General features: G+C 46.4%; 1 protein-coding gene across 10 annotated transcripts in view; it reads left to right on the top strand.

Annotated features, from left to right (window-relative positions):
• Positions 1–6,400: 6,400 nt before the first annotated feature.
• The window catches only part of TRRAP (transformation/transcription domain associated protein), a 202,979-nt gene continuing 185,613 nt past the window's right edge, over positions 6,401–23,766 (top strand). For 3 of the 10 annotated variants that reach the window (XM_084818425.1, XM_084818417.1, XM_084818427.1), the window contains exons 1-6: positions 7,467–7,592; positions 16,119–16,288; positions 17,957–18,006; positions 19,686–19,796; positions 20,664–20,768; positions 23,679–23,762. In XM_084818425.1, coding sequence (XP_084674551.1) covers positions 16,189–16,288; positions 17,957–18,006; positions 19,686–19,796; positions 20,664–20,768; positions 23,679–23,762 — 450 coding nt within the window. In that variant the 5' untranslated portion in view covers positions 7,467–7,592; positions 16,119–16,188. Of the gene's footprint in view, positions 7,112–7,466; positions 7,593–7,868; positions 7,929–14,952; positions 15,006–16,118; positions 16,289–17,956; positions 18,007–19,685; positions 19,797–20,663; positions 20,769–23,678; positions 23,763–23,766 lie in introns of those variants that run through there. The other 7 variants (XM_084818426.1, XM_084818418.1, XM_084818420.1 and 4 more) reach the window with 6 other exon arrangements.

Genomic DNA, 23,766 nt, shown 5'->3' with positions numbered 1-23,766 from the left:
TCTTTGTATTTATTTTCATTGTTGTTTTAATACATTTTGTACACTGCCCTATGACTTGATAACGAAGGGCAGTATATAACTATTTATAACAATTACAAATAGGATAACAATTGCAATAAAACAGTAATAGTGTTTCATATGCTAATACATACATACAGTTGCAAATCTGGAAATGGTTACTATGATTTAAATCAGCGGTGGGCAGCTTGTGGTGGTCCAGATGTGGTTGGACTACAGCTCCCATCATGCCTCACCCTTGCCTACACTTGCTAGGGCTGCTGATGGGAGTTGCAGGGCCGGTCCTACCCTTAGGCAGAGTGAGACCTGTCTCTCTCCCAAATCTCGAGCCAACGTTTCCTATAGTGAGGCAACCACATGTGCAGGTCCAATTCCATAGGTCTATCCCATGGACTCAGCATCACACCAGGCTCTCGTGTGAACACTGACCTGGTGAAACCATGAACCGCCTCAGAAAGAACATGATGGCAAGACAAATTTGACTCTGACTCTGGTTCTCTATCATTTCAAACTCATTCTCCTCTGTGCTAGTAAAAGTAAAATATTCAGATGCTTGCAAAATGAACCCTGCCCCCCTCTTTATTGGACCTATGTGTCAGTACGTGCTTGCCACATCCCTCCAGATAAGGGCTTTTTCCTAGACATGCAGAACTTGCCTACATGGAGATGGTTTGTTTGCTTGATCCTCTTCCCTAAAGACTCGAATACTTAAAAAGAGAGAGACTAGAATCCCAGTTCTTGTCCCAGCCCCGCAAAGACTCCAAATCAGCCTTCCCCAACCTGTTCCTCTCCAGATGTGTCAGGCGGCATGATAGCTGGGAGTTTGGACTTGTAGTCCTTCTCCAGCCTGGTGCCCCCCAGATGTGTCAGGCTATATGCTGGCTGGGGGTGATGGGACTTGTAGTCCTTCTCCAACCTGGTACCCTCCCAGATGCATTGGACTACAACTCTGATCACCCCCAGACAGTATGCTTGCTGGGAGTGATGGGATGTGTAGTCCTTCCCGAACCTGGTGCTTTTAGGTGCATTGGACTACAACTCCCATCTTCCCCAGCCAGAGTGAAGGGAGTTTTAGTCCAACACAGCTAGGAGGGCACCAGATTGGGGAAGACTGCTCTAAACCAAAGAAGAATGGGTGTCGTCTGGGTTGCATGGGATCAGCTCCTCTGCGCCCCACAGCAGCACAGAGGACATGGGGCCTGATCGCACAACCGTTCGCAGGGATTGTATATGCTGCCTTTTGCCAAGCCTAATGATTGGTCCATCTAACCAGTGGAGGCTGGTGGCTCTGATGTCAGTGGGGCAGTGAATCCACGCCGAGTTTCAGTCAGAACTCCAAAGGAGCTATCCAAGGTGCTTCTGGAGGGCTCCTTTAGAGTCTTGACTGGTTCTGACTGAAAGCCGGAGCAGATTCACCACCCCACTGACATCGGAGCGACCAGCCTCCATTGCATGTAGTCCATTACAGTCCCATAGCATGGCTCCCTCTCCGTACAATCCTCTGTCTGTTTTGAAATGCCAGAGGCTTTATTGGTACCCCTCAGCTTCTTTCTTGTGTCAGTTTTTGATACACATTTCCGTTGTACAGTCATTCACAATCTTATTATTAATATTGCTTACATTGCCCCATAATGTTACATAGCCTTTTCCTCTTTGCAATGTCCGTAACGGAACAATTAGCTACTGATCAGCTGTCAGGTAGCTACTGAGCCATGTTCAAGGTGTTATTGCTGGTTTATAAAGCCCAGAACAGCTCAGGATCAGGTTACCTGAGAGACCATCTCCCCTGTATAGGCCACCCTGGTTCTCTATGTTCTGAGGGAGAGGGCTTGCTGACCATACTATGGCCTACTGAGGTTTGTTCAGCCATGGTGCGGAGCAGGGCCTTCTCAATGTTGGCACCCACCATGTGGAATAGTCTCCTCATTGAGAACACTCCTACTGTGGAGTGCTTCTACCAATAACTTAAAACACATCTGTTAGCCCAGTCCTTTCCCAGTCCTCTAGCATTGTCAGCCACCCCTGATTATTCTAATGAGATTTTATTGTTTTTATCATTGTTTATTGCATTTCATCAAGAGTTTATTTTGTAAACAGCTTTGGGATTTATTTTTAATGAAAAATGGTATAGATGTTTTCTTAAATAACAGATCATAGGGTTGCACCTTGTCCTGTACTTTATTATTCCAAAACATAACAAAAAAATAGACCCACTTTTCAATAAAACGTTTGATTCCCTGTCTGCCCCTTGTAATTCTAATACTATTGGTGAGTTTCAGCATAAACACCGGTTCCTAGATCCTGATCATTCATTCTCTTATGGATGGGGTATCTTTTTGCTCCCATATGCTTATGAATGGGGCCACAGTGGCACATCCAGCTGCAATCGGGGGCCCTGGTGGTGGGTCCACCACATGATTTGTTTACCATCATCCTACTGGAACTGAAGCCAAGAGGGGAAAGTAACATGCTTACTGATTGCGTGAACTCACCACACAAGTGTTTAACCTACTAAACTCTATTTCAATTGACTGTGCATCTGGATGGGGGCATGCAAATGAGCAAAATGGGACAGACAAAAAGCAGGGGCAAAACTACTGTCTACTGGGTAGGCAATAATTGCATGGGCTTGCCCCACTTTTAACGGTTAATGGTGAACATGATCCTAAAGTTTAAGTGAGCTTTCACAAACGGTTCTCCTGGGGAGCAGCAAACTGGTTATCTGAATGAGTGGAGAAGTGAGGTGGGCAGGCCTGTACCCTAAGATCATACACTGTGCAACAAGGCTAGCGAGCCCAGATTCCAGACATTCCCTTGTCCAATTTGTAAAATGGTAACACAGCAGTGTGATGAGCAAACCAGGAAACATGATCATCAGCAAGCTATTAAAAGCAAGTGCTCTGGGGAAAAAAAAACACCTCTCTACTGTGTCTAGCGCTTGAGACGTTGGAGATGAAACAATTGGCAGGGCATGTAACATCTTGGTTTAATCCCCCCCCCCCTCTGCAGAGCATTTTGAGAAGGCTGCCTCTGTTCATATACAGAACTGCTGTTTCACCCTGGATCTTGCTCTCTTTTCCATTGGGAAAGTGTCCTCTGTGGGAACAGCACTCTTCACACCAACTATATGGCTGGGAAGCAGAAGTTACAGCCCTCAAACTCATGGCAGGGGACAAGACCCCCCCCCCCCAAATCAGCTCTTCCTTGAAAACGGCTGCTGCCTACTCACTGAAATGCTGTTCACAGTTTTATCATCTTGTTTTAACCTCATCAGACAGCGAGATGCAAGGCAATTCTTGCCTTTCCATCTTCCAGTGATGTCTGGAATAATTGAAATGAATTGTCCCATTGAGGAGATCAGATGTTCATTCAGCTCCATCTGGGCGCATCTTAACATTAATTGCTGTGTGCATGGGTTTGCAGAGACGGGGTGGGGAAGCATCGATCATCATGGTGTGTTTGCGTCAGGACAGGTTTGCGCCTTAAGCTTTGCATAGATTCCCCAGCCCTTTCCCCTGGAAATAGGAACAGATCCGTCTTACCTGCTGCTGACCTGACATGGAAAAGGAACAGCACCCAGCAAACTACCTTGGGGAGACTCAGGGAGGAAAAGCTCAGAGCCATTTAAGAAACAGCTTCTGAAGGAAACGTCCCCCGACTGTCTGCTTAGCTCTGCCAGCCAGACTTCATCTTCGGCTGTGCTAGCTGGCCTCTGCTTTTACCTTAAGGAGGAGACAGCCCAGCCAAAATGGCAGCTGCTGCCCCCAAAAGGCGATCTGGGGGTACAGCACCTTATATATGGTTCCCCCTCTGCAGCGGCTGGGTTACGCCCAATCCATGCAGAAAAGTTATTGCTAAATTTTAAAAGGAGAGAAACAAGCACATTTCACGCCAGTGGGCCGGACCAACCCAAGACATTTTGCTACTCAAAGCAAAGGACAAGATGGTGCCCCATTCCACATACAGAAGCCTACTGGACTGGCAGTCAGCACAGGAGCACAAGAAGCGGCCTCACCCTGGGTCCATCTAGCCCAGTAATGTCGACACTGACTGGCAGCGGCTCTCCAAGGTTTCAGGCAAGAATCGAACCTGGGACATTCTGCAGGTAAAGCAGTTGCTGTGCCACTGAGGTACGGCTCCTCCCGAGTCATTTTACTTCAATGGCGTTGACAGGATAACATCCTGCGCTGCACCTGAGGTCAGCAGGCTAGCTTATTGGGTGCAGGGCAGGCTACATGTACAAAGCTCTGTGCCCCAACACCTTGCCACTGCTCAGTGCTGCCTGAGACAGCTGCTTCACTCTGCTCCATGCAGGGCCGGCTCTAACTGCGGGATCGATGTCCAGGGTCCTGTACAGCAGAATGAGCATGAAAGCCTTGAAACGTAGCAGAGCTGGCTTACCCCAATGAAAAGGGGTGGTCCCACGAGGCCATTTGAAATAAGTTGGTTTTGACCTTTAAAACCCTATACGGTTCCAGCCCAGCCTATCTCAAGGAGCGCCTCCAGCAACACGAGACAGGCTGCTCAACAAGATCAGCCTTGGACAGCCTTCTCTCTGTCCCATCAGCCAGGACAGCTAGGCTGGTGAGGACGAGGGAGAGGACCTTCTCTGTGGTGGCCCCCACTCTGTGGAACCCCCTCCCTAGGGAACTCTGCCATGCACCCTCTTTAATGAGCTTCCGCCACATGTTGAAAACTTGGTTGTTCAGGCAGGCATTTGGGGTGGGTTAGGGTATTTTTAGACGATGTTTTAATGTGTAATTTTACTGTTTTAAATTGTACTGTTGTACATCGCCCAGAGTGGCTGGGTGACCGGCCAGATGGGTGATTAAGAAATGTAATAAATAAATGAATGAATGAATGACATAATACATGTTACCACCTAAAGAGCCCCTGCAACACCATTAAGCCCAGAGCCTAAAATTACCTGTGCATCCCTTTTCACACAAATGTGGACCACGGAAATATTGTGGGTAGGGAGAACTATATTTCTATTTAGGATGCAAAGCACAGCTTGCTAGCATTGCATCATTAGGCAATGATCTCATTTCCAAACACTGAATACAAAATCCATATATTTCTATATATTTGCCAACGTCCTCTGTGGTGCCTTTGGTGACTAATACTATGGATTGCACCCCCTGTAGAAGGAAGCCTCCGATCTCAGAGGCTTCTGCGTATCCAATGCAATAGCTGCTTTTCCAGTACCAGAGGCAGTGAGCCTATGTACACCAGTTGCTGGGGAACATGGGTCGGAAAGTGCTGTTGTGCTCATGCCCTGCTTGTGGGTTCCTGGTCGACAGCTGGTTGGCTACTGTGTGAACAGAATGCTGGCCTAGATGGACCCTTGGTCTGATCCAGCAGGGATCTTCTTATGTTTTCCCCCTAAACAAGCCTTTGAGGACAGAAGGCAAAAATAGCCTCTGTCACTCCTCTTGCCCTGCCTTTGACCCATCTAGAGAGGGCACACTGGTGGGGGGCGGGCTGAGGATGGGGAGGCCCTAGGATTTCTCATATCCAAGCCTCTCCTCTCCCTGCCCCGCCCACCGGGATGCCCCCTTTTCCTCCCCTCTGAGGCCACATTTGTGACCTTGGGAAACAGCCGGTACAGTTCTTTCCACGACGGCTGCGAAGGGGCAGGGGTTTGGAGCGCAGAGCCCCCCTCCCAAGGTCCTATGGCCTTGGGAGGGGGGCTCTGAACAATCTGTTATGAGGATAAAAGTGGTGTCGTGGGAAATGACCTGAACTATTTGAGGGAAGGGCGGAAAAGAAATGCAACGAAGATGCATTTGTAATATTCTGTGCTTGGAAATCTCTCTCTCCTTGTTTTACAATTAAACACTCACCCATCCCAATAAACCACTGCAACTAATTATGAGTTCATCTCGGTTACCGATTGCAGCCAGTTCATTGCTCAGATCAGTAAATAACTGCCGTCAGTGAATTGCTCCGCTCAATAAATAAGGGCGCAAGCCTAGGCGCGTGTAGACCCAGCTAATTAGCTGTGCAGCGGGCAACGCGGGCGCAAGCAGAAATCGCGCGCTGTGGGCGCACCCGCTGCCCACTTTCGCATCCTCCCCTCTTTTCGCTATGCGTGTGCTTCCAAATTAAGCGCTGCCCCGCCCTTCGACGCTTACCCGAGAGTAAGCCCCATTGCTCACAACGGGATTTACCTCTGCGTAAGCACGCATAAGGGCTGCGCCGCACGCCCCGTCGGTCCCGACGCCCCTTCCCTCCCAAGCGAAGGCTGCAAAGCTGTGCGCATTTACACGGAAGCAAGTCCCGCTGAACTCCATGGGGCTTGCTTCTGAGCAGAGCAGCCTAGACCGCGCACGGTACGACGCAGGAGGCGCGCGGTCACGGGCCGGGGAGAGGAGGCAGCGCGGCGCTCGTAGGTGGATGACGCGAGCGAAGCGTGGGAGACGCAGAGATGGGGCACCGTGGAGCGGCGCGCGGCCGGAACGTGCGGTAAATTTGAGAATTTACCAGAGTTCCGGGGGCCGCGGTGGCTTAGTGGTTAAGACCCCGAACTGCAGACCGGAAGGTCGGCAGGACAGCAGTTCGAGGCCCGAGTGCCGCGTGACGGAGCGAGCTCCCGTCTTCGGTCCCAGCTCCTGCCAACCTAGCAGTTCGAGAGCAAGAAATTGCAAGTAGATAAATAGGCGCCGCCTCGGCGGGGAAGGTAACAGCGTTCCGTGCACCTCGGTGTTCAGTCCTGCCGGCCACATGACCACGGAAGCGTCTTCGGACAGCGCTGGCTCTTCGGCTTAGAGCACCGCACTCCAGAGTCGGACACGACTGGCTGGGGACACCGTCACCTTTTTTCCAGAGTAGTCCTGATCGCAGCAAAAGCCACAGAGTCTTGCGATTCCTTCAAGCAGCCTTCCCCAACCTGGTGTCCTCCAGACGTTTTGGACTCCATCTCCCATCAGGCCCAGCCAGCATGCCCAATGGTCAGGAATGCCGGGAGTGGTAGTCCAAAAGATTCCGAGGGGAAGCCCGCTTTAAACACTACCGAATTTATTCTGGGGTGAGCTTTCGTGGGCTAGAGCCCCCTGCATGCAGATGCACGGAGAGTTAGGGAGAGCTTGAGGTTTGTATACAGCACGTACATATGCCCATGCACTGCTTATATATATATATATATATATAATTATATATACGCGCTGCGTTATGTGGTGGTGGGGAGGAAGTTCAAGCAGTGAGATCAGCAGGACATTAAACGCAGGAAGCTCTCGGCAGCGACCATCACGGTGAAGCCCCTCTACTGCCCACGCTCTGGACTGCAAAGAAGGGGAGGGGAGGGAAGGGGAGGGGAGGGGGGGGAACCCATCTTCGCTTTCCACCCGGAAGTACCGGCGTCGCGTCACTCCACATTTACCTATCTCTAGGGGGAGAAAGAGGGCCGGGAGCGGGAGGAACCGGAAGTGGCGCCGCGGAGTGCTTCCGCTGCGGGGTGGGCAAGTGAAGGCGGGGAGGCTGGCAGCAGCGGCGCTCATGCCGCCACCACCGCGGCGGCGAGGCGTGGGGAAGCAACAAAGGCGGGTATGAAGGGGCAGTCGCGGCCTGGGCAGGTGAGGGGCAGAGGGCCGCAAGGGACGCTGGGTAATGGGAGAGGGGCGGGGGGGCGCGAGAGGAGGGCGAGGCGGGACCCGGCTCGCTCCTCTCGCCCCGTCCCTCGCCGGAGCGGAAAGAATGGGCGGGGCTGAGGGGAGCGACAAGGGGCGTGGCTTCTGCTCGGTGGGCGGGTGGGGAGCGTGGGGCGTGGCCTGCGGCGGAGGGACGTGGGGATTGGCGGGTGCGCGCGCGCGGCTTGTGAGGGTGGAGTCGGGATGGGCGCTGAGGGGGAGAAGGTGGACAGATCAGTCAGCCGCCTCTGGGGGGAACCCTCGCTGAGGTCCCTCTCCTTGGTTGGTGTATTTTATCGCTAATGTTATGGTAGAGCCAGTGTGGTGTAGTGGCTAGAGTGTGCTGTGTGGTTTTAATTTATTGTGTGCTGTGTGGTTTTAATTTTTGTGAACCGCCCAGAGAACTTCGGCTATTGGGCGGTATAGAAATGAAATGAATAAATAAAGTGTTGGACTGGGAGCTGGGAGATCCGGGTTCTAGTCCCCACTCGGCCAAGGAACCTCAGTGGGTGATTTTGGGCCGGTCACGGAATCTCAGTCCAGCCTACCTCACAGGGTTGTTGTTGTGAGGATAAAATGGAGAGGAGGAGGATCGTGTAAGCCTCCTTGGGTTCCCTAAGGAGGAAAAAGGCGGTATATAAATGTAATAGAATCATAGAATAGCTGGGTTGGATGGGGCCTACCAGTCCACCCCCCTGGTCAGTGCAGGAATCCAAGTCAGAGCATCCCGGGCAGGTGGCTGTCCAGCCTCATCTTGATTGCCTCCAGTGTGGGAGAGCCCACCGCCTCCCCAGGTAATTGGTTCCATTGTCGTACTGCTGTAGTAGTCAGGAAGTTTTTCCTGATGTTCAGCCGGAATCTGGCTTCCTGTTACTTGAGCCCATGATTCCGCGTCCTGCACTCTGGGTTGATCGAGAAGAGATCCTGGCCTTCCTGTCTGTGACAACCTTTCTAGTACTTGAAGAGCGCCATCATCTCTCCCCTCAGTCTTCTCTTCTCAAGGCTAAACAGGCCCAGTTCTTTCAGTCTCTCTTCATAGGGCTTTGTTTCCAGTCCTCTGATCATCTTCTTTGCCCTCCTCTGAACCTTTTCCAGTTTGTCTGCATCTGTCTTAAAGTGTGGTGCCCAGAACTGGACGCAGTAAATATTTTTTAGTAGGTTTAGGGAGCAATCCTATAGACGCTGGTCAGTGGCTGGACAGCCATAGGATATATGGTTTTCTGGGAATCGACCTCGGAGAACCGACCTTCCCCCCCCCCCCTTTCTGCGCAGTGAGCTAGCAAGTGGCACATGGAGTGGCCCAACAGGGGCGTTCTGGGGCAGGGAAGGTGGAAATGCTGGTACAATACATCCTATGTGTCATCCAGCAGCCTCCTCCCGAGCTCCGCCTTGCTGTGGCTGTGTAGCTGCAAATGCAGGGCAGGAGAAGCACTGAGAGAATGATCCCCTCCATGCTTCTGCCCTGTGTTGGATAGGCAGTTGCCTCCAAGTTCGGAGGCGGCCACCTATCTCCATGGGCTTGCGCCCTTAGTTATCTTTTACTTATTATTAACTTTACTTGTTTGTTGCATTTATATCCCACCTTTCCTCCAAGGAACCCAAGGGGGATCCTACATTTTTTAAAAATCCTCACAACAACAACCCTGTGAGGTAGGTTAGCCTGAGATTAAGTGACTGGCTGAAAGAGACCCAGTGAGCTTCATGGCTGAGTGGGGACTCGAACACAGGTCTCCTGAGTCCCAGTCCAACATTGTAACTGTTACACCACGCTGGCTTGCTTCCCACTGCAAAAAGCAGTCTTGAAAAAAAACAGCCTTTCTTCCCTAGTCACTCATGGCAGAATAGATGGTTCTTCCTAACCCAATTCCATTTTATCCGCATAATAACCCCTTGAGATAGGTTAGGCTGAGCAGATGGTGGCTGGCTTGTGGGAGGCTACCCGTTTAGACAAACAGATACATAACTCCTTTATTTTATTTTAGGTATGTATTTATTTCTATACCTTCCAATAGCTGAAGCTCTCCAGGTAGTTCACAAAAATTAAAAACATAAAGCGCAGCATAAAACAATATGAAATATGAAAGCTCAAAACTGCAATATAAAAGTACAACCAGAATAAACCCTAGCAGCAATGTAGAGATTTAAAGTACAGATTTAAAACAGCAAAGGTAAAAGACCAGTGTGCTAAAATGCGGAGGAAATAAAAAGGGCTTCACCTGGCACCGAAAAGAGTACTAGAGTAATGTAATAGAGAAAAACCTGAAATCAAGTTAAGCCATCAACGGCACAGTAATACAAAGAAAAATAAACACTGTAAAATGTAATCCAAGGACAGTGGAATATGAAAAGTGTCCATCCATGATACACAATATCTCCCCCACCCCCTCTCACAGTCTAGAATGCACACCACAAAAGGCACCCTTCAACACTTGGGCCGAACGAATATCCAGATGCCCGGGAAAACATATCTTCATTTGGTGTGGAAAAGATGACTTCCCTTGTGTTTATATTCTGCCCTTTCTCCCAGGTCCCTCAAGGCAATTGTGTGGTTCTCCCCATTCCATTTTATGGGCGCAATAACCTTGTGGGGTAGGGGAGGCTGAGCTGCTAGAGGCTGACCTCAGCAAGGTGAACTTCATGGCTCAGCGGAGATTTGAACTTGGGTCACCCTGGTCGTAGCCCATTTCCTTGGTAGTAGTCGGTGGGTGGCTGCATGCTGGCGATAGGAGGGGTCCAAATTGACAATGAGGACCAGAAGTGACTGGGAACTTTCCTTTCTCTCTCCTTCTGCTGCCCTGTTTTTTTCCTCTTTCTGACTGCCCAGTGACTGATATTGCTGGAGGTTTGAACCTGCACACTCCTTTTGAAATAGGGTTGAGGGTCTTGGGTTGTCCACCCTGGGTGTGGGATAATGCTTTGAGTGTTTCTAATCTGGGGCATAATGGGTGGAGAGATGGGGGGGGGGCTGTTGGGAGGCTACTGCAGAGAAATGAGGTGGGGGCCATTTGAAGGGGGGCAGATCAGTGCATGGGGGTGTTCTGATGGGGGTATGGCAAAGAATTAAAAACTGGGCAGGTTTAATTCTAAAGCTTGAATTGTAGGGGAGGAGACAAACTTGTACTGTGCAATATTTATTTATATTTTTGTTTGTATCCCACCAAGGAGGGTGTGCTTGGGAGATTTGTGTAAGACCAACCTGTAAGAGCTGATTCTGACTTTGCATTTTGAATTTGGGGCTGTATCTGAATTTGAGTGGCAAAGTCTTTGCTCAGTATTGACCCAAGCATGTTTAAATGGCTTGGTTTCTCCCGCAATAACCACAGAGGCAGGAGTCGGGTTTCCAGGCTGCTGTGTTCAGCGCATGGCTGTTGAAAACCAGGTCATTTAAACACACACAAACAATTACTCATTGGAAGAGTCATGCTTACGTTTTGCCATTTAAACTCACTTGTCATGCTCCGTTATGGCCAGTGGATGAAATCAGGTAGTTGAACCATTACAGATTTGGGTTCAGTTCCAGTTCAGTAGTTGTTTTTTAACACTCTGGTTTTGTTATGTTTTGGATGCAAACTTTAAAACAATGATTTGTAACACTGTTATTTATTTATTTGATGAGTTTATAGACAGCTTGACCATATCTAAAAAGACCTCAAAACAGTTTAGAACGGAAAAGTTTAAAGAACAAATCATCCACAGTGAATACATTTGAAAACATTTGAAAAAATACAAAACATCTCAGTTAAGAACAATTAAATTAAAATCAAAATATAAACATCCCCAATTCAAGCATTTAAAATCAGAGAACTAACAACAAACTGGACCACACAATACACTACCTCTGGATTAAAGAAACCTTGATTGGACAATTGTATGAGGTTTAGGGCACAATCCTATGCAGGTTTAGACAGAAAAAAGTCCTACAACTCCCAGCATTCCCCAGCCAGCTGGGGAATGCTGGGAGTTGTAGGACTTTTTTCTGTCTAAACCTGCATAGGATTGTGCTCTTAGTTGATTTTCATTGATTAAATTTTCGTATGGGTAAATAGTATTTATTTAATTTATTAATTGCCCATCTGGCTGGTCACCCAGCCACTCTGGGCGATGTACAACAACAAAACAATAAAATTCTACATTAAAAACATCATGAAAAATACCCTAACCCACCCCAAATGCCTGCCTGAACAACCATGTTTTTAATACGTGGCGGAAGCTCATTAAAGTGGGGGCATGGCGGAGTTCCCTAGGGAGGGAGTTCCACAGAGTGGGGGCCACCACAGAGAAGGCCCTCTCCCTCGTCCTCACCAACCTAGCTGTCCTGGCTGATGGGAGAGAGAGAAGGCAGAAGGTTCTGAAGCAAGAAGCATGCTTTTTACTTTTAGACGATAACACACGCGCTATAGCAAGTACTACCTGAAAAGAAGCATTTCCTTTTATGTGAGGAAAAAGAGGGGAGTGCCTCTTTTAAAAAGGTGTTTGCTATTTGCTATTTTTGTGTTGTGTTATATGAAGCTGCCCACTTAATTGGGTGCAGCTTTTTAGTTGATTAAGGACAGAATCCTATGCATGTTTAGGATTGTATAGGATTGCTCCCTAGAACTTTTTAATTGATTCATCTAACTCAGGAGTGGGTGACCTGTGGCCCTCAGCAAGTGATCCGTTCAAACCTCTGGCAAGAGTGATCTGTTCCTCTCCTGGCAGTCCACTTGGTGTGGGAGAAGAGAGGAAATGTGGTGTCAGAAAGGGGGAGAGGCATGGAGGTGGCCCCTGCCCTATGTTGGCATGCTGCCCTCTGGCACATGGCCCTGAGCGAAAGCAGCCCTCAACAGAAAAGAGGTTCCTCACTGCAGTCCAACCAATCAAATGTTGCAGCCGAGAGGATAATTAATATAGAAATTTTATTATTGCACTGAATCTCTTAGAAAATGAATACATATTTGAGAAACAGATATGTCTTTAAGCATCCTATTACATGCACTAACATCTCATCCTTGAGAAAGTGTTAATAATATTTGACAATGGAATGGAAAGAATTAATTTCAGTCCCCAAATAATTATTTCTTCACCATGCATAGCGGAACAGAGAGCATAGTTTTTGCTCATTCTAGGGTTTTTTTTTTTAAATCATGCCAAGCGGTGAAGAACAGCAAGTACAATGCCGTTATGTAAATGGTGGCCACATTTAGACTTACTATGTACGGTTCTGTTTATCCCAGAACTGTACAGAAAGACAACACTTTCAGCTAGATCCTAAGCATGTTTACTTGGATGTAAGCCCCATTTTGTTTCATGCAATTTACACCAAAGTAAGTGTGCATAGGATTCAGTGATGTGGGTTTTCTGGAAAACATGGAATTTGCATACGAACATTTCCAGTTTGCATCGGAAAATATTCTGATACCCTAGGACAGGTGTGGGCAACTTGTGGCCCTCCAGGTGTTTTGGCCTACAACTGCTGTCAGCATTTATCATTGGCTATGCTGTCTAGGGCAGATGGGAGTTGTAGGCCAAAACATCTGGAGGGCCATAAGTTGCTCACCCCTACCCTTGTTGTTGTTCAGTCATTAAGTCGTGTCTGACTCTTCGTGACCCCATGGACCATAGCACGCCAGGCCTTCCTGTCCCAGAGTGTGCTCAAGTTCATCTTCACTACATCGATGATGCTATCTAGCCATCTCATCCTCTGCCATCCCCTTCTCCTTTTGCCTTCAATCTTTCCCAGCATCAGGGTCTTTTCCAGGGAGCTTTCCCTTCACATTAGGCGGCCAAAATATTTGAGCTTCAGCTTCAGTATCTGTCCTTCCAATGAGCAGTCAGGGTTTACTGGAATTTGCAAAAATGTAAAGACGATAGCACCTACTTCCTACTTTGTTTAAATTTGAGAAAAAAAAAAGGTACTGAAAACTGTTGACACACTAATTAGTTTTAGCATCCCAAAGAACGGTGCATGGTATGTGACAAACACTCATATACTTCAACAGAGTTCAGCTCTCTTCCACTAACGTTGTTGGTTGCCTTCAATTTCAGTATCACTATTTATTAGTTCCATTTCACTCTGAGACAAAAACATGTTTCAGTGATGTCTGTGAGTTCCTTCTCATATATGCTAGGGGTAATCACCTCAAAAACATTAATTAGAGTGTTGAAACTTCCATGCTTGCCCAATGTTGTATTTGCAATTGGCATACATTTATTTTTACAAAGAAGAAATATGTCCATGGGAAAATGAAGTCCCACATCACTGATAAGATTGCAGCCCAATGAGATTGCGGAACATTCCTAAAGCATTTGAGTTTTTTTTTACATTAGAAGAAAACATTATGGGAAAGCATGATACAGGTTTATATTATAACATTATGAGTTGCTATGCAGTCCAGCGCTCTGCCCCCCCCCCCCCCTTTAGAACTTCTGGATACTCAGTGAATTTGTCACCAGGTTCAGGGAGGACATAAGTAAATACTTCTTCACATAATGTGTCCTTTATTTACTCAGCCCTAAGATGTGTTGATAGCTATGTGTTAGTGTGTGTTATGATCCTTGCACAGCTATTGACTTTTACCTTGGTTTTTCATTCTAGTTTTATTGTTTTAAACTTTTAAATATTTGTTATGTATAATTATGCTACTGTATTGTATGGTTTTATGTCTTGAACCACCCAGAGAGCTTTGGCTATTGGGCGGCATTGAAATGTAATTAATTGATTAATAATAATAATAATTAATAATAGGTCTTTCAACTGCTATTAGTCATAGCAGCTAAATGAAACCTCCATGTTTAGAAGTAGTATACCCCCAAATACCAGACACTGGGGGAAAAACAGTGGGTGATTAGGAGGATTCCGTGTCCTCCTTCTGAGCTTCCAGAGGTGTTTACTCAGAGCTGGTGGAAGCAAAAAAATAAAATAAAAAATAGACTTGACAGTTGTTGGTTTTATCTACCAAGGCCCTTCTTATTTTCACTTTTACTGTGATGTGGCACTGGCCATGCAAGGGACTAGGATATCTAAAGCATGACCAACCACTTATGGATTTTAGTATACTTAGGGTATATAAAAATCACAGATAGACAAATAAATATAAACCCAGTACTGTTTATGACAGCCATATTTTCATGAGTTCCCTCGGGTATGGATTTCTTTCTTCTCTAGAAGGCAGCCAACAAAATTTAGTAAATAGACAATTGTGTATATTCCATGGTTTGTGGGTTTGCCATACAAGTTTGGAATTTAGCATCTGTCACTGCATTAAGTATCATTATAATCTTGGCTGGCCTATCAGTAAGCTTCCTGTTTAATTTTTTTGAAATAAAGTGTTGAGAAGCTTGGAACATTCTAGACCGTCTCTGGAAAAGGGTCACCTGAGGGTACGTATATGTTCAGGAGTTACTCCTCCTCCTTTTCAGCCTTTTGGGTTGAAAAAGAAATGCCAGGCCTCATGCACCTTGGTGTTTGAGCTGGAAAGATTCATAATAGTGTTTTAAGCCCTTTTAGCAAAGGTTCTGTGTGAAGGCTTGAGGCCTACCGAGGCAAGGAAAGGTAAAAACATCAGGCCTAGAGGCCTGGGTTTTTCTGTTGGGAGGGGGTATCCCTGAGAGGAGTAGTTTCATTTCCCCAGTTAAGTTTCATTTCTTCCATTTTGAAACAGTACTTTTGAGGTAGAAGGGTATATAAAGAGAGTGAGAGAGTCAGTAAGAGAAGAGTTGGGGGAGACCAAAGCCTGAAGAGGGAACTGGAAGAAGCAGCCTGGAGAAGTCTAAGTACAGCTAGGATAGAGGAACTTGCGTTTTTGCAACCTTTATTTTAATGCCTTTTGTATCACTCATATATTTTGTGTGAATACTTTTAGGGTGCAACCTTATGCATGTTTAGGCAGAAAAAAGTTTTTCTATCCAAACATGCATAGGATTGCTCCCTTAGTTGCGATTTGCTTGCTTTAATTTACCAGTAAACTGTTGTGGTTAAAACCCAAGTGTCTGAAGTGCCAATCACCCCATGTCTGCAGCCTAAACCCCACATTATTGGGAAGGGGAAGTTAAAAAGAAGGAAGGTGGGACTTCTAAGGAGACAAGAGATCCTTAAGGAGTTGCTCAGTAGGTCCAAGTCATAAGGGGAACCCTGACTGTATGGTTTTATCGAGGGCTGCTGTTAGCTGCCTTAGAGGTCCCATGTTTGTGGGAGGAAAAGTATGGGTTATAAATACGTTGCTAATAAATAAGGGGGCTGCACAGGTAAGCCTGAACTGCATGATAGGTACACTAACAAATTAAGGAGTAGTGTTGTAGAGGTCTATGAATGTTCAGCCCTAGGTACATAGGTCCCCGTGCAACTGTGAAACCCGTACATGAACAGCAAGTGAGGCGGGTGTTGGGGCAGGCACTCCATGGGTTTGGATGGTCCTGGTTTCCCACCATGTGTATGTCTGCACAGGGCTTGTGTGGTGGTGATGTTGAAGTAGTTATCCATTTTGTTTTTAACAGGCTGGCTGATACTTGAGGTCTTAAATCTTGTTTTCGTAAGTGATAGCCTGCATTCAAGAGGGGAAAAAAAATGGCATTTGTTTCAACTCAAGGACCCACTGTGGTTGACCAAACCACTTTGATGAAAAAATACCTCCAGTTTGTGGCAGCTCTAACGGATGTTAATTCACGTAAGTTTATTTTCAGTGTTCGTTTTTTGTTCTTGATTGCTCTGCTGGCTGGGTTATTTACACTGTCTTGGTGCAGGCCTAATGCTGGCTGTATGCAAATTAGAATTGGCAGATCAGGAGTTGGACTCAGGAGCATATGGGCCTTCCATCCTCCCCTGTCACATGTGAATCTGTGTTGGTCTGAACCTTGGTTTAGATTTTCCCCTGAACTGATGCTAAACATGGTTGATGCTAGCCAGAGGTCAATCTTAATCATAGACTGCGAAACCACAAAATACCAAGCTCAGATTCTTCAGGAATCCTGGCTTATTGGCAATGAGCGAACGTGCTAGCATACACAGCCCAATCTGGCTCCTCCTGTAGGCGGGAGTAGCTAAACGTAACTGAGTGCTTAGTGTTACATCCAAACCCAGACCCTGGGTTATTGCTTCTTCTTACAAGCCAGGATCTGTAAGCCAATTACAAACCCTGGTTTGTTAGAGGAGAGACAAGCCAGGAGTCTAGGTTCAGACGTATCAGTAAGTTTTTCAGCCTTGGTAAGTTCCTGGTTACTTTGGCCACTCCCGCTTGTGGAAGGAGCCATGTGGGGGCACTTGGTCAGCATGCATTGACCTGCTGGGTTGTTACTGATAACCAGAAATCTGAAAAAAATTGACTTAGTATCTTGTGTGATTTAGGGAACAATCCTATGGCCGCTAGTCAGCGACGAGACGGCCATAGGATATGTGGGTTTTTGGGAAATGACCTTGAAGCCCACGCTCTGAGTTCAGTGCCTGGAGAACCAACCTTCCCCCTGTTCCCGCGCTGCCTCGCAGGCAGCTCAGAATGGCCCTCCACTTTGCGCTCAGAAGAGGAGTGCACAGCGGTGAAGATGGGGTGTTCAGGGGGGTGTTCCAGGGTGGGGAAGGCAGAAATGCTGGTATGACACATCCTGTGTGTTGTCTGGCAGCCTCCTCCCCCGCTCTGCCTTCCCGTGGCTAGACAGTCGAAATCGGCTGTCTAGCCACAGATGCAGGGCAGCTGAAGCGCAGAGGGGACGATCCCCTCCATGCTTCTCCTGGCTTGGATTGGATAGGCGGTTGCCCCCGAGTTCAGAGGCAGCCACCTATCCCCATAGGATTGCGCCCTTAGTCTTTGCAGACTGATTGTCGGAAATCCAGGATTTGAAGTGCATTTGCAAACCTTGGGTTACTAAGAGGGAACCCACTTAACATTCACCTCAATTAACATATATGCAGATTGAATGCTCAGTTCTAATTAGGACCGTTGGGGTGTGGGGAATTGCACCAGAGAGGGAGGAGAATGTGTTCCTGAGGTTGGCTCCTGACAAGTGAACCAAGGTTTGCAGAGAGCCAGGTTTACGTCTGTTCCTGCCCGTGGTCCAGCAAGATTTCCTTGAGTGCTGCTCTAATGAAGAAGCAAAATGATGAACAATATTTTCTCGAACCCTACGAAGGTAATCTGTGTGCGAATGCGTGGCAGTGAGTGAGTGCAAATGTGTGACTGAGAGTTGCGATTTGTGGAACTTACAATTTGGGTCATGAGAGCCAAACTGATAAGATCTGATTGCTTCTTTAGGTGGTGGGTGTGGGGTGGGGGGATCAAATAGTATTTCTTTAATACCTGTTGAATATTTTATTATGCGTTTTTTCCATTTGTGCCTTGTAGCTGATGAAACAAAGCTGAAGATGATGCAAGAAGTCAGTGAAAACTTTGAGGTTTGTTCATCGCTTCCTTAATGGATCTTAACATTGTTGCCCCTGTAGATTGCTTGCTTGCAGACATGGGGGCTTTGATGTGATTTGGAGTTTCCCTGCTGCATAAGGGCTTCCTTATTCATTTCAGACCAGGGCCCATCTTGGTGGACACTCCAGGATCCAAGCACATGGCTGCCCTTACATTTAAGTGAATGTGGAAATAGACTTAATAGAGAGGGCCTCTCGGCACTCATCACAGCCTACAAGAGGGCTCTGTGTTAGAATACTTGTTCTTCATTTTGATTTTTACTGCAGTCAGCCTACAATACTGGGCCAGATGAACCAATGGTCTGACCCTGTCTAAGTCAGTTTCATATAACGTACCCAACTGAAATCAGATTAAGACAGATGCATGTTTGCAAAATCCCTATCTGTTTAGACCTGGTGATGACATACGTATAAACAAAGTTTTAGGTGTCAGGAAGGGGTAATGGGATTGTAAGTTCCTTCCCGTCTTGCACACTCCTCTGCCTGGCTTAACATTATGCGTGCAGTGTTCTCAAAATGAGCTCAGGAATGCTGATACTGGCTGTGTTTGGATGATTGCAACGGGGGAAGAAGCCATAGTGGCTTCTCCCCCTGCCTGTGCTGTGTGCGTGACTGCCATTTGCATCATTCGCCGTGATGTAGCACAGTCGGCGTGTCGTCTAAACCACGTGCGTGGTCCGGTGGGTGTGGCTTCGTACCCACCCTACAACCTCTACTGCACATCGTGGGTTTTAGGGTGGTTGCAAAACTACTGTGTCAGTCCTTGCTGGCTGACTGCAGCTGGTATGCAATGGCTGCAATAAATCATGTGCCGATAAGCTGGGTTATAAACCTGCCCAAGGCCAGGGAAGGCGGGAAGATGCCCAGGGCTGGGAGGTTTACCAATTTGACAGAGACAAGTCGGTGAGGCAGAGAGAAGTCCTTTTAGCAGTCCAGAGTCAAACACCAGGGATTCAAGGGTAGAGGGTGAGGTCCAGGCTCAGGGTCTAAGGCAAGGCTGATGAGATCCGACGTGTAGGTACAATGTTCTCCAGCGGTTTTGCCCCTGCCTGCTTCCTGCTTTTAACTACAATCTCCTGGAGCGGCTGCTGGTCCTCTGGCTTCTGGGAGCCTCTCCATCAGAGACTCGCCTCTGTTGTTCTTTCACACGAAGCCACCTTCGCTCTGCTGGAGTCAGTGGAACTTTGTCCTCTGAATCCAATGGAGGGGCTGCATCATGGCACTGATCATCGACGGGCGGTGAGGGGGCTCGAGCGGCTTCTGTGCTAGTCACTTCTCCCAGGTCTGGAACCTGCCATTCCCCTTCATCTTTGGAGGAGTCCGAGGGAAGACATGCAGACTTGTGCTGCATCATGGGGGATTATGCAAATGGCGGCTGCGTGCACGGGGGCTTGGGGAGAAGCCATGATGGCTTCTTTCCCCATCGTGATTGTCTGAACCTAGTCACTATGTGTGTACAACAGAGCTGCTTAAAGAATTTTTCACTTAATTTATTATAGCAGCGGCAGCATTACCTTTTCTGTTGTAAGAGGTTGACTGTGAAGCATTTTATTTACTGCTAGGATATTACTAAATTATTAAATCCTGCATCGCATTTGCATCTTTGAAAACTAGGTTGTTTGTGTATCTGAAAGTTTGTTTTCTTTGACTAGAATGTGACATCATCTCCTCAGTACTCCACGTTCCTGGAACACATAATCCCTCGCTTTCTAACTTTTCTCCAGGATGGAGAGGTTCAGTTTCTGCAGGAAAAGCCAGCACAGGTATACTTTGAAATGAACTCTTTTCTCTAAGGTATGGGTGGGCAATCTATGGCCCTAGGGAGTTCAGGCTGATTTCAGAAGCTCTGTGGAAGCGATCAGCTATGGCAAGTGTGATCTGTCCCTGCTCTAGCAGCTTGCTGGGTGGGGAGGAAGGATGTTTCAGAGAGAGAGAGAAAAGGGGATGTCAGCAAGAGAGAGAGAGAAAAGGGGGTGTCAACGAGAGAGAGAAAGGGTGGTGCAGAGAGAGAAAAGGGGGTGTCAGAAAAAGAGAGAGAGAAGGGGATACCCTTTGCATCTCTAGTTTTGGCTCCACCCACTGCCACCATGTGGCCCCCAATGGATTACCCCAAGGACATGTCGCGCTCAACAGAAAAAAATGGTCTGTCCCCCCAACTCAAACAAGGGGTCCCCAACCTTTTTGGGTTGGTGGACATGTTTGACATTTTGAGAGTGTCGTGGGCATTGTCACAAATGGCTGCCATAGGGGTGCTTGTTCATTCCTAAAATGGCTGCCAGGGTTTTTGAAAGGGTGAGTACCGCTACAAATAAGGCCTGCCGTTGATGTATTATGTGGCAACGTTCCCTTAATTTAGGAATTATCAGAAAAGCCTATATAAGGGAAGGCAGTCTGCTGTATATATATTAGCATCTATTCATGATTACTTTTCATCTGATTCAATAAATAGAAACATTATATGATTGTAAAGAAATGTACATGTTTGTTTTGAAAACTGGAAGGGCATAATGTGCATATTGGCATTTTATCTGACTGTTTTGATTTAAAATGTTAGGGAATTATCATGTCATTTTGCACTTTGTTATACCCTACCTTATTAAGTTCCAAATCACCTTTTTTTCCTTCCCCAGCAACTGAGAAAATTAGTTCTGGAAATAATCCATAGAATACCAACAAATGAACATCTTCGCCCGCACACCAAAAATATCTTATCTGTGATGTTCCGATTTCTAGAGGTATGTTGCCTTAAAATATAATCTCTGCAATATTTTTTAGGATTACTTCTGACATGGATTTCCTTGCCTTTACAACTTCATTATTCGGAAGATATCTGAAAGCAATGGGACTTTGATGAAACATTACTGATGTTTTGTTCTGAGGCACTTCTATATGGGATTGTTGTTGTATTGTCTGATGTGCTTCTTAGAACCTTTATCAACACTTAGATCAATGTTTTGTTGGTAGAACCCCCAAACAGGATTCATCACAAGGATCTGATTTTATTCACACTAACTGCTGCGGGAATGGAAATAGCGAGAAATCTGGAAAATCGATAGTAGGCTACTCAGTTGAGAGCTGGTTCTGAAGGTTTTGGCAGATAGTACTTGTGGAAAAGTTAACATGCCACAGCAGATTAATTCAAGGAATAGTAAAGTGGGAATTAATTTTTGTCATGTGGGTTTCCATTTTTTTTCATATCAAGTATTCCTCCAATTTTGACCACTGCCTGCTCTGGAAAAATTCCCTCACTTGATTAAAACAGACTTAATATTTATTAGAATCGTATAGGGCAACTAATATTTATCTGTATTGTCATCCTGGAGATAAGCATATAATAATGTTGTTGTCGTTCAGTCGTTAAGTCATGTCCGACTCTTCGTGACCCCATGGACCATAGCACGCCAGGCCTTCCTGTCCTCCGCTCTCTCCTGGAGAGTGCTCAAGTTCATATCCATTGCATTGGTGATGCTATCTAGCCATCTCATCCTCTGCCGTCCCCTTCTCCTTGTGCTTTCAATCTTTCCCAGCATCAGGGTCTTTTCCAGTGACTTTTCTCTTCGCATTAGGTGGCCAAAATATTTGAGCTTCAGTATCTGTCCTTCCAATGAGCACTCAGGGTTGATTTCCTTTAGGATTGACTGATTTGACCTCTTTGCAGTCCAGGGGACTCATAAGAGTCTTCTCCAGTACCACAGTTCGAAAACATCAATTCTTCGGTGCTCAGCCTTCCTTATGGTCCAGCTCTCACAGCCATACGTTGCTACTGGGAAAACCATAGCTTTGTCCTTTATCATGCCTGTCTTTGCACAAAATGTTCCCTTGAGAACTCCGATTTTGTTGAAAAGATCTCTAGTCTTTCCCATTCTATTGTTTTCTTCGATTTCTTTGCATTGTTCATTTAAGAAGGCCTTCTTGTCTCTCCTTGCTATTCTCTGGAAATCTGCATTCAGTTGGCTATATATTCCCCTTTCTCCCTTGCTTTTGGCTTCCCTTCTTTCCTCAGCGACTTGTAAAGCCTCATCAGACCGCCACTTTGCTTTCTTGCACTTCTTTTTCTTTGGGATGGATTGAGTTGCTGCCTCCTGAACAATGTTACGGACCTCTGTCCATAGTTCCTCAGGCACCCTGTCTATCAGGTCTAATCCCTGAAATCTATTCCTCACCTCCACTGTATATTCATAAGGGATATGATTTAGGTCATACCTGAATGGTTTAGTGGTTTTCCCTATGTTCTTCAATTTAAGCCGAAATTTTGCGATAAGAAGCCCATGATCTGAGCCACAGTTAGCTCCAGGTCTTGTTTTGACTGACTGTATAGAGCTTCTCCATCTTTGGCTGCAATGTACATAATCAATCTGATTTTGATATTGACCATCTGGTGATGTCCATGTGTAGAGTCGCCTCTTGTGCTGTTGGAAAGGTGTGTTTGCTATGATCAGCGTGTTCTCTTGGGAAAACTCTATTAGCCTTTGTCCTGCTTCATTTTGTACACCAAGGCCATGCTTGCCTGTTATCCCGGTGATTTCTTGACTTCCTACTTTGGCATTCCAATCCCCTATGATGAAGAGGACATCGTTTTTTGGTGTTAGTTCTAGAAGGTGTTGTAGGTCTTCATAGAACCGATCAACCTCAGCTTCTTCGGCCTCTGTGGTTTGGGCATAGACTTGAATTACTGTGATGTTGAATGGTTTGCCTTGGATTCGTACTGAGATCATTCTATCATTTTTGAGATTGTACCCCAGTACTGCTTTTCTCACCCTTTTATTGACTATGAGTTCTACTCCATTTCTTCTAAGGGATTCTTGCCACAGTAGTAGATATGATGGTCACCTGAATTAAATTCGCCCATGCTTGTCCATTTTAGTTTGCTGATTCCCAAGATGTCGATGTTCAATCTTGCCATCTCATGTTTGACCACCTCCAGCTTACCTTGATTCATTGATCTTACATTCCAGGTTCCTAAACAATATTGTTCTTTACAGCATCGGACTTTCTTTTCACCACCAGACACATCCACAGTTGAGTGTCCTTTCGGCTTTGGCCCAGCCGCTTCACTCTTTCTGGCGCTACTTGGAAATACCCTCTGCTCTTCCCCAGTACTATATTGGACACCTTCTGACCTGAGGGGCTCATATTCCGGCATCATATCTTTTAGCCTTGTGATACATTCCATGGGGTTTTCTTGGCAGGAATACTGGAGTGGGTTGCCATTTCCTTCTCCAGTGGACCACATTTTGTCAGAACTCTCCACCATGACCTGTCCATCTTGGGTGGCCCTGCACGGCATAGCTTATGGCTTCACTGAGTTACGCAAGCCCCTTCGCCACAACAAGGCAGTCATCCATGAAGTGGGTATAATAATGGGAACCAGCTGATGTGCGATTCTCATGTTACAACCTTTGTTTTGTCCATTTATGTATGTTTTTGTTATAATTATTGGCTAACGTTTAATAAAATATATATTTTAAATTGCCTACAGATGTGAATCAATCCTATAAGAGAAAATCCATAGTCCTAGCAAGACTTCATCAATTACTATTTGACATTTTTCTGTTTAACTTAATTCCCATAATACATTATTGCTGAAGGTGCTTGGGAATCCAGTCAAACATTTAATAAATCTGTTCTTTCCTCCTGACATTTAGACTGAAAATGAAGAAAATGTACTTATTTGTTTGAGGATAATTATCGAACTGCACAAACAGTTCCGGCCACCAATCACACAAGAGGTAA

Source organism: Heloderma suspectum, chromosome 12, assembly GCF_057233095.1.
Source record: "Heloderma suspectum isolate Gila_16-S chromosome 12, 16-S_ref, whole genome shotgun sequence".
Classification (NCBI taxonomy): Eukaryota; Metazoa; Chordata; class Lepidosauria; order Squamata; family Helodermatidae; genus Heloderma; species Heloderma suspectum.
This window is presented reverse-complemented; position numbering and strand designations above follow the sequence as displayed.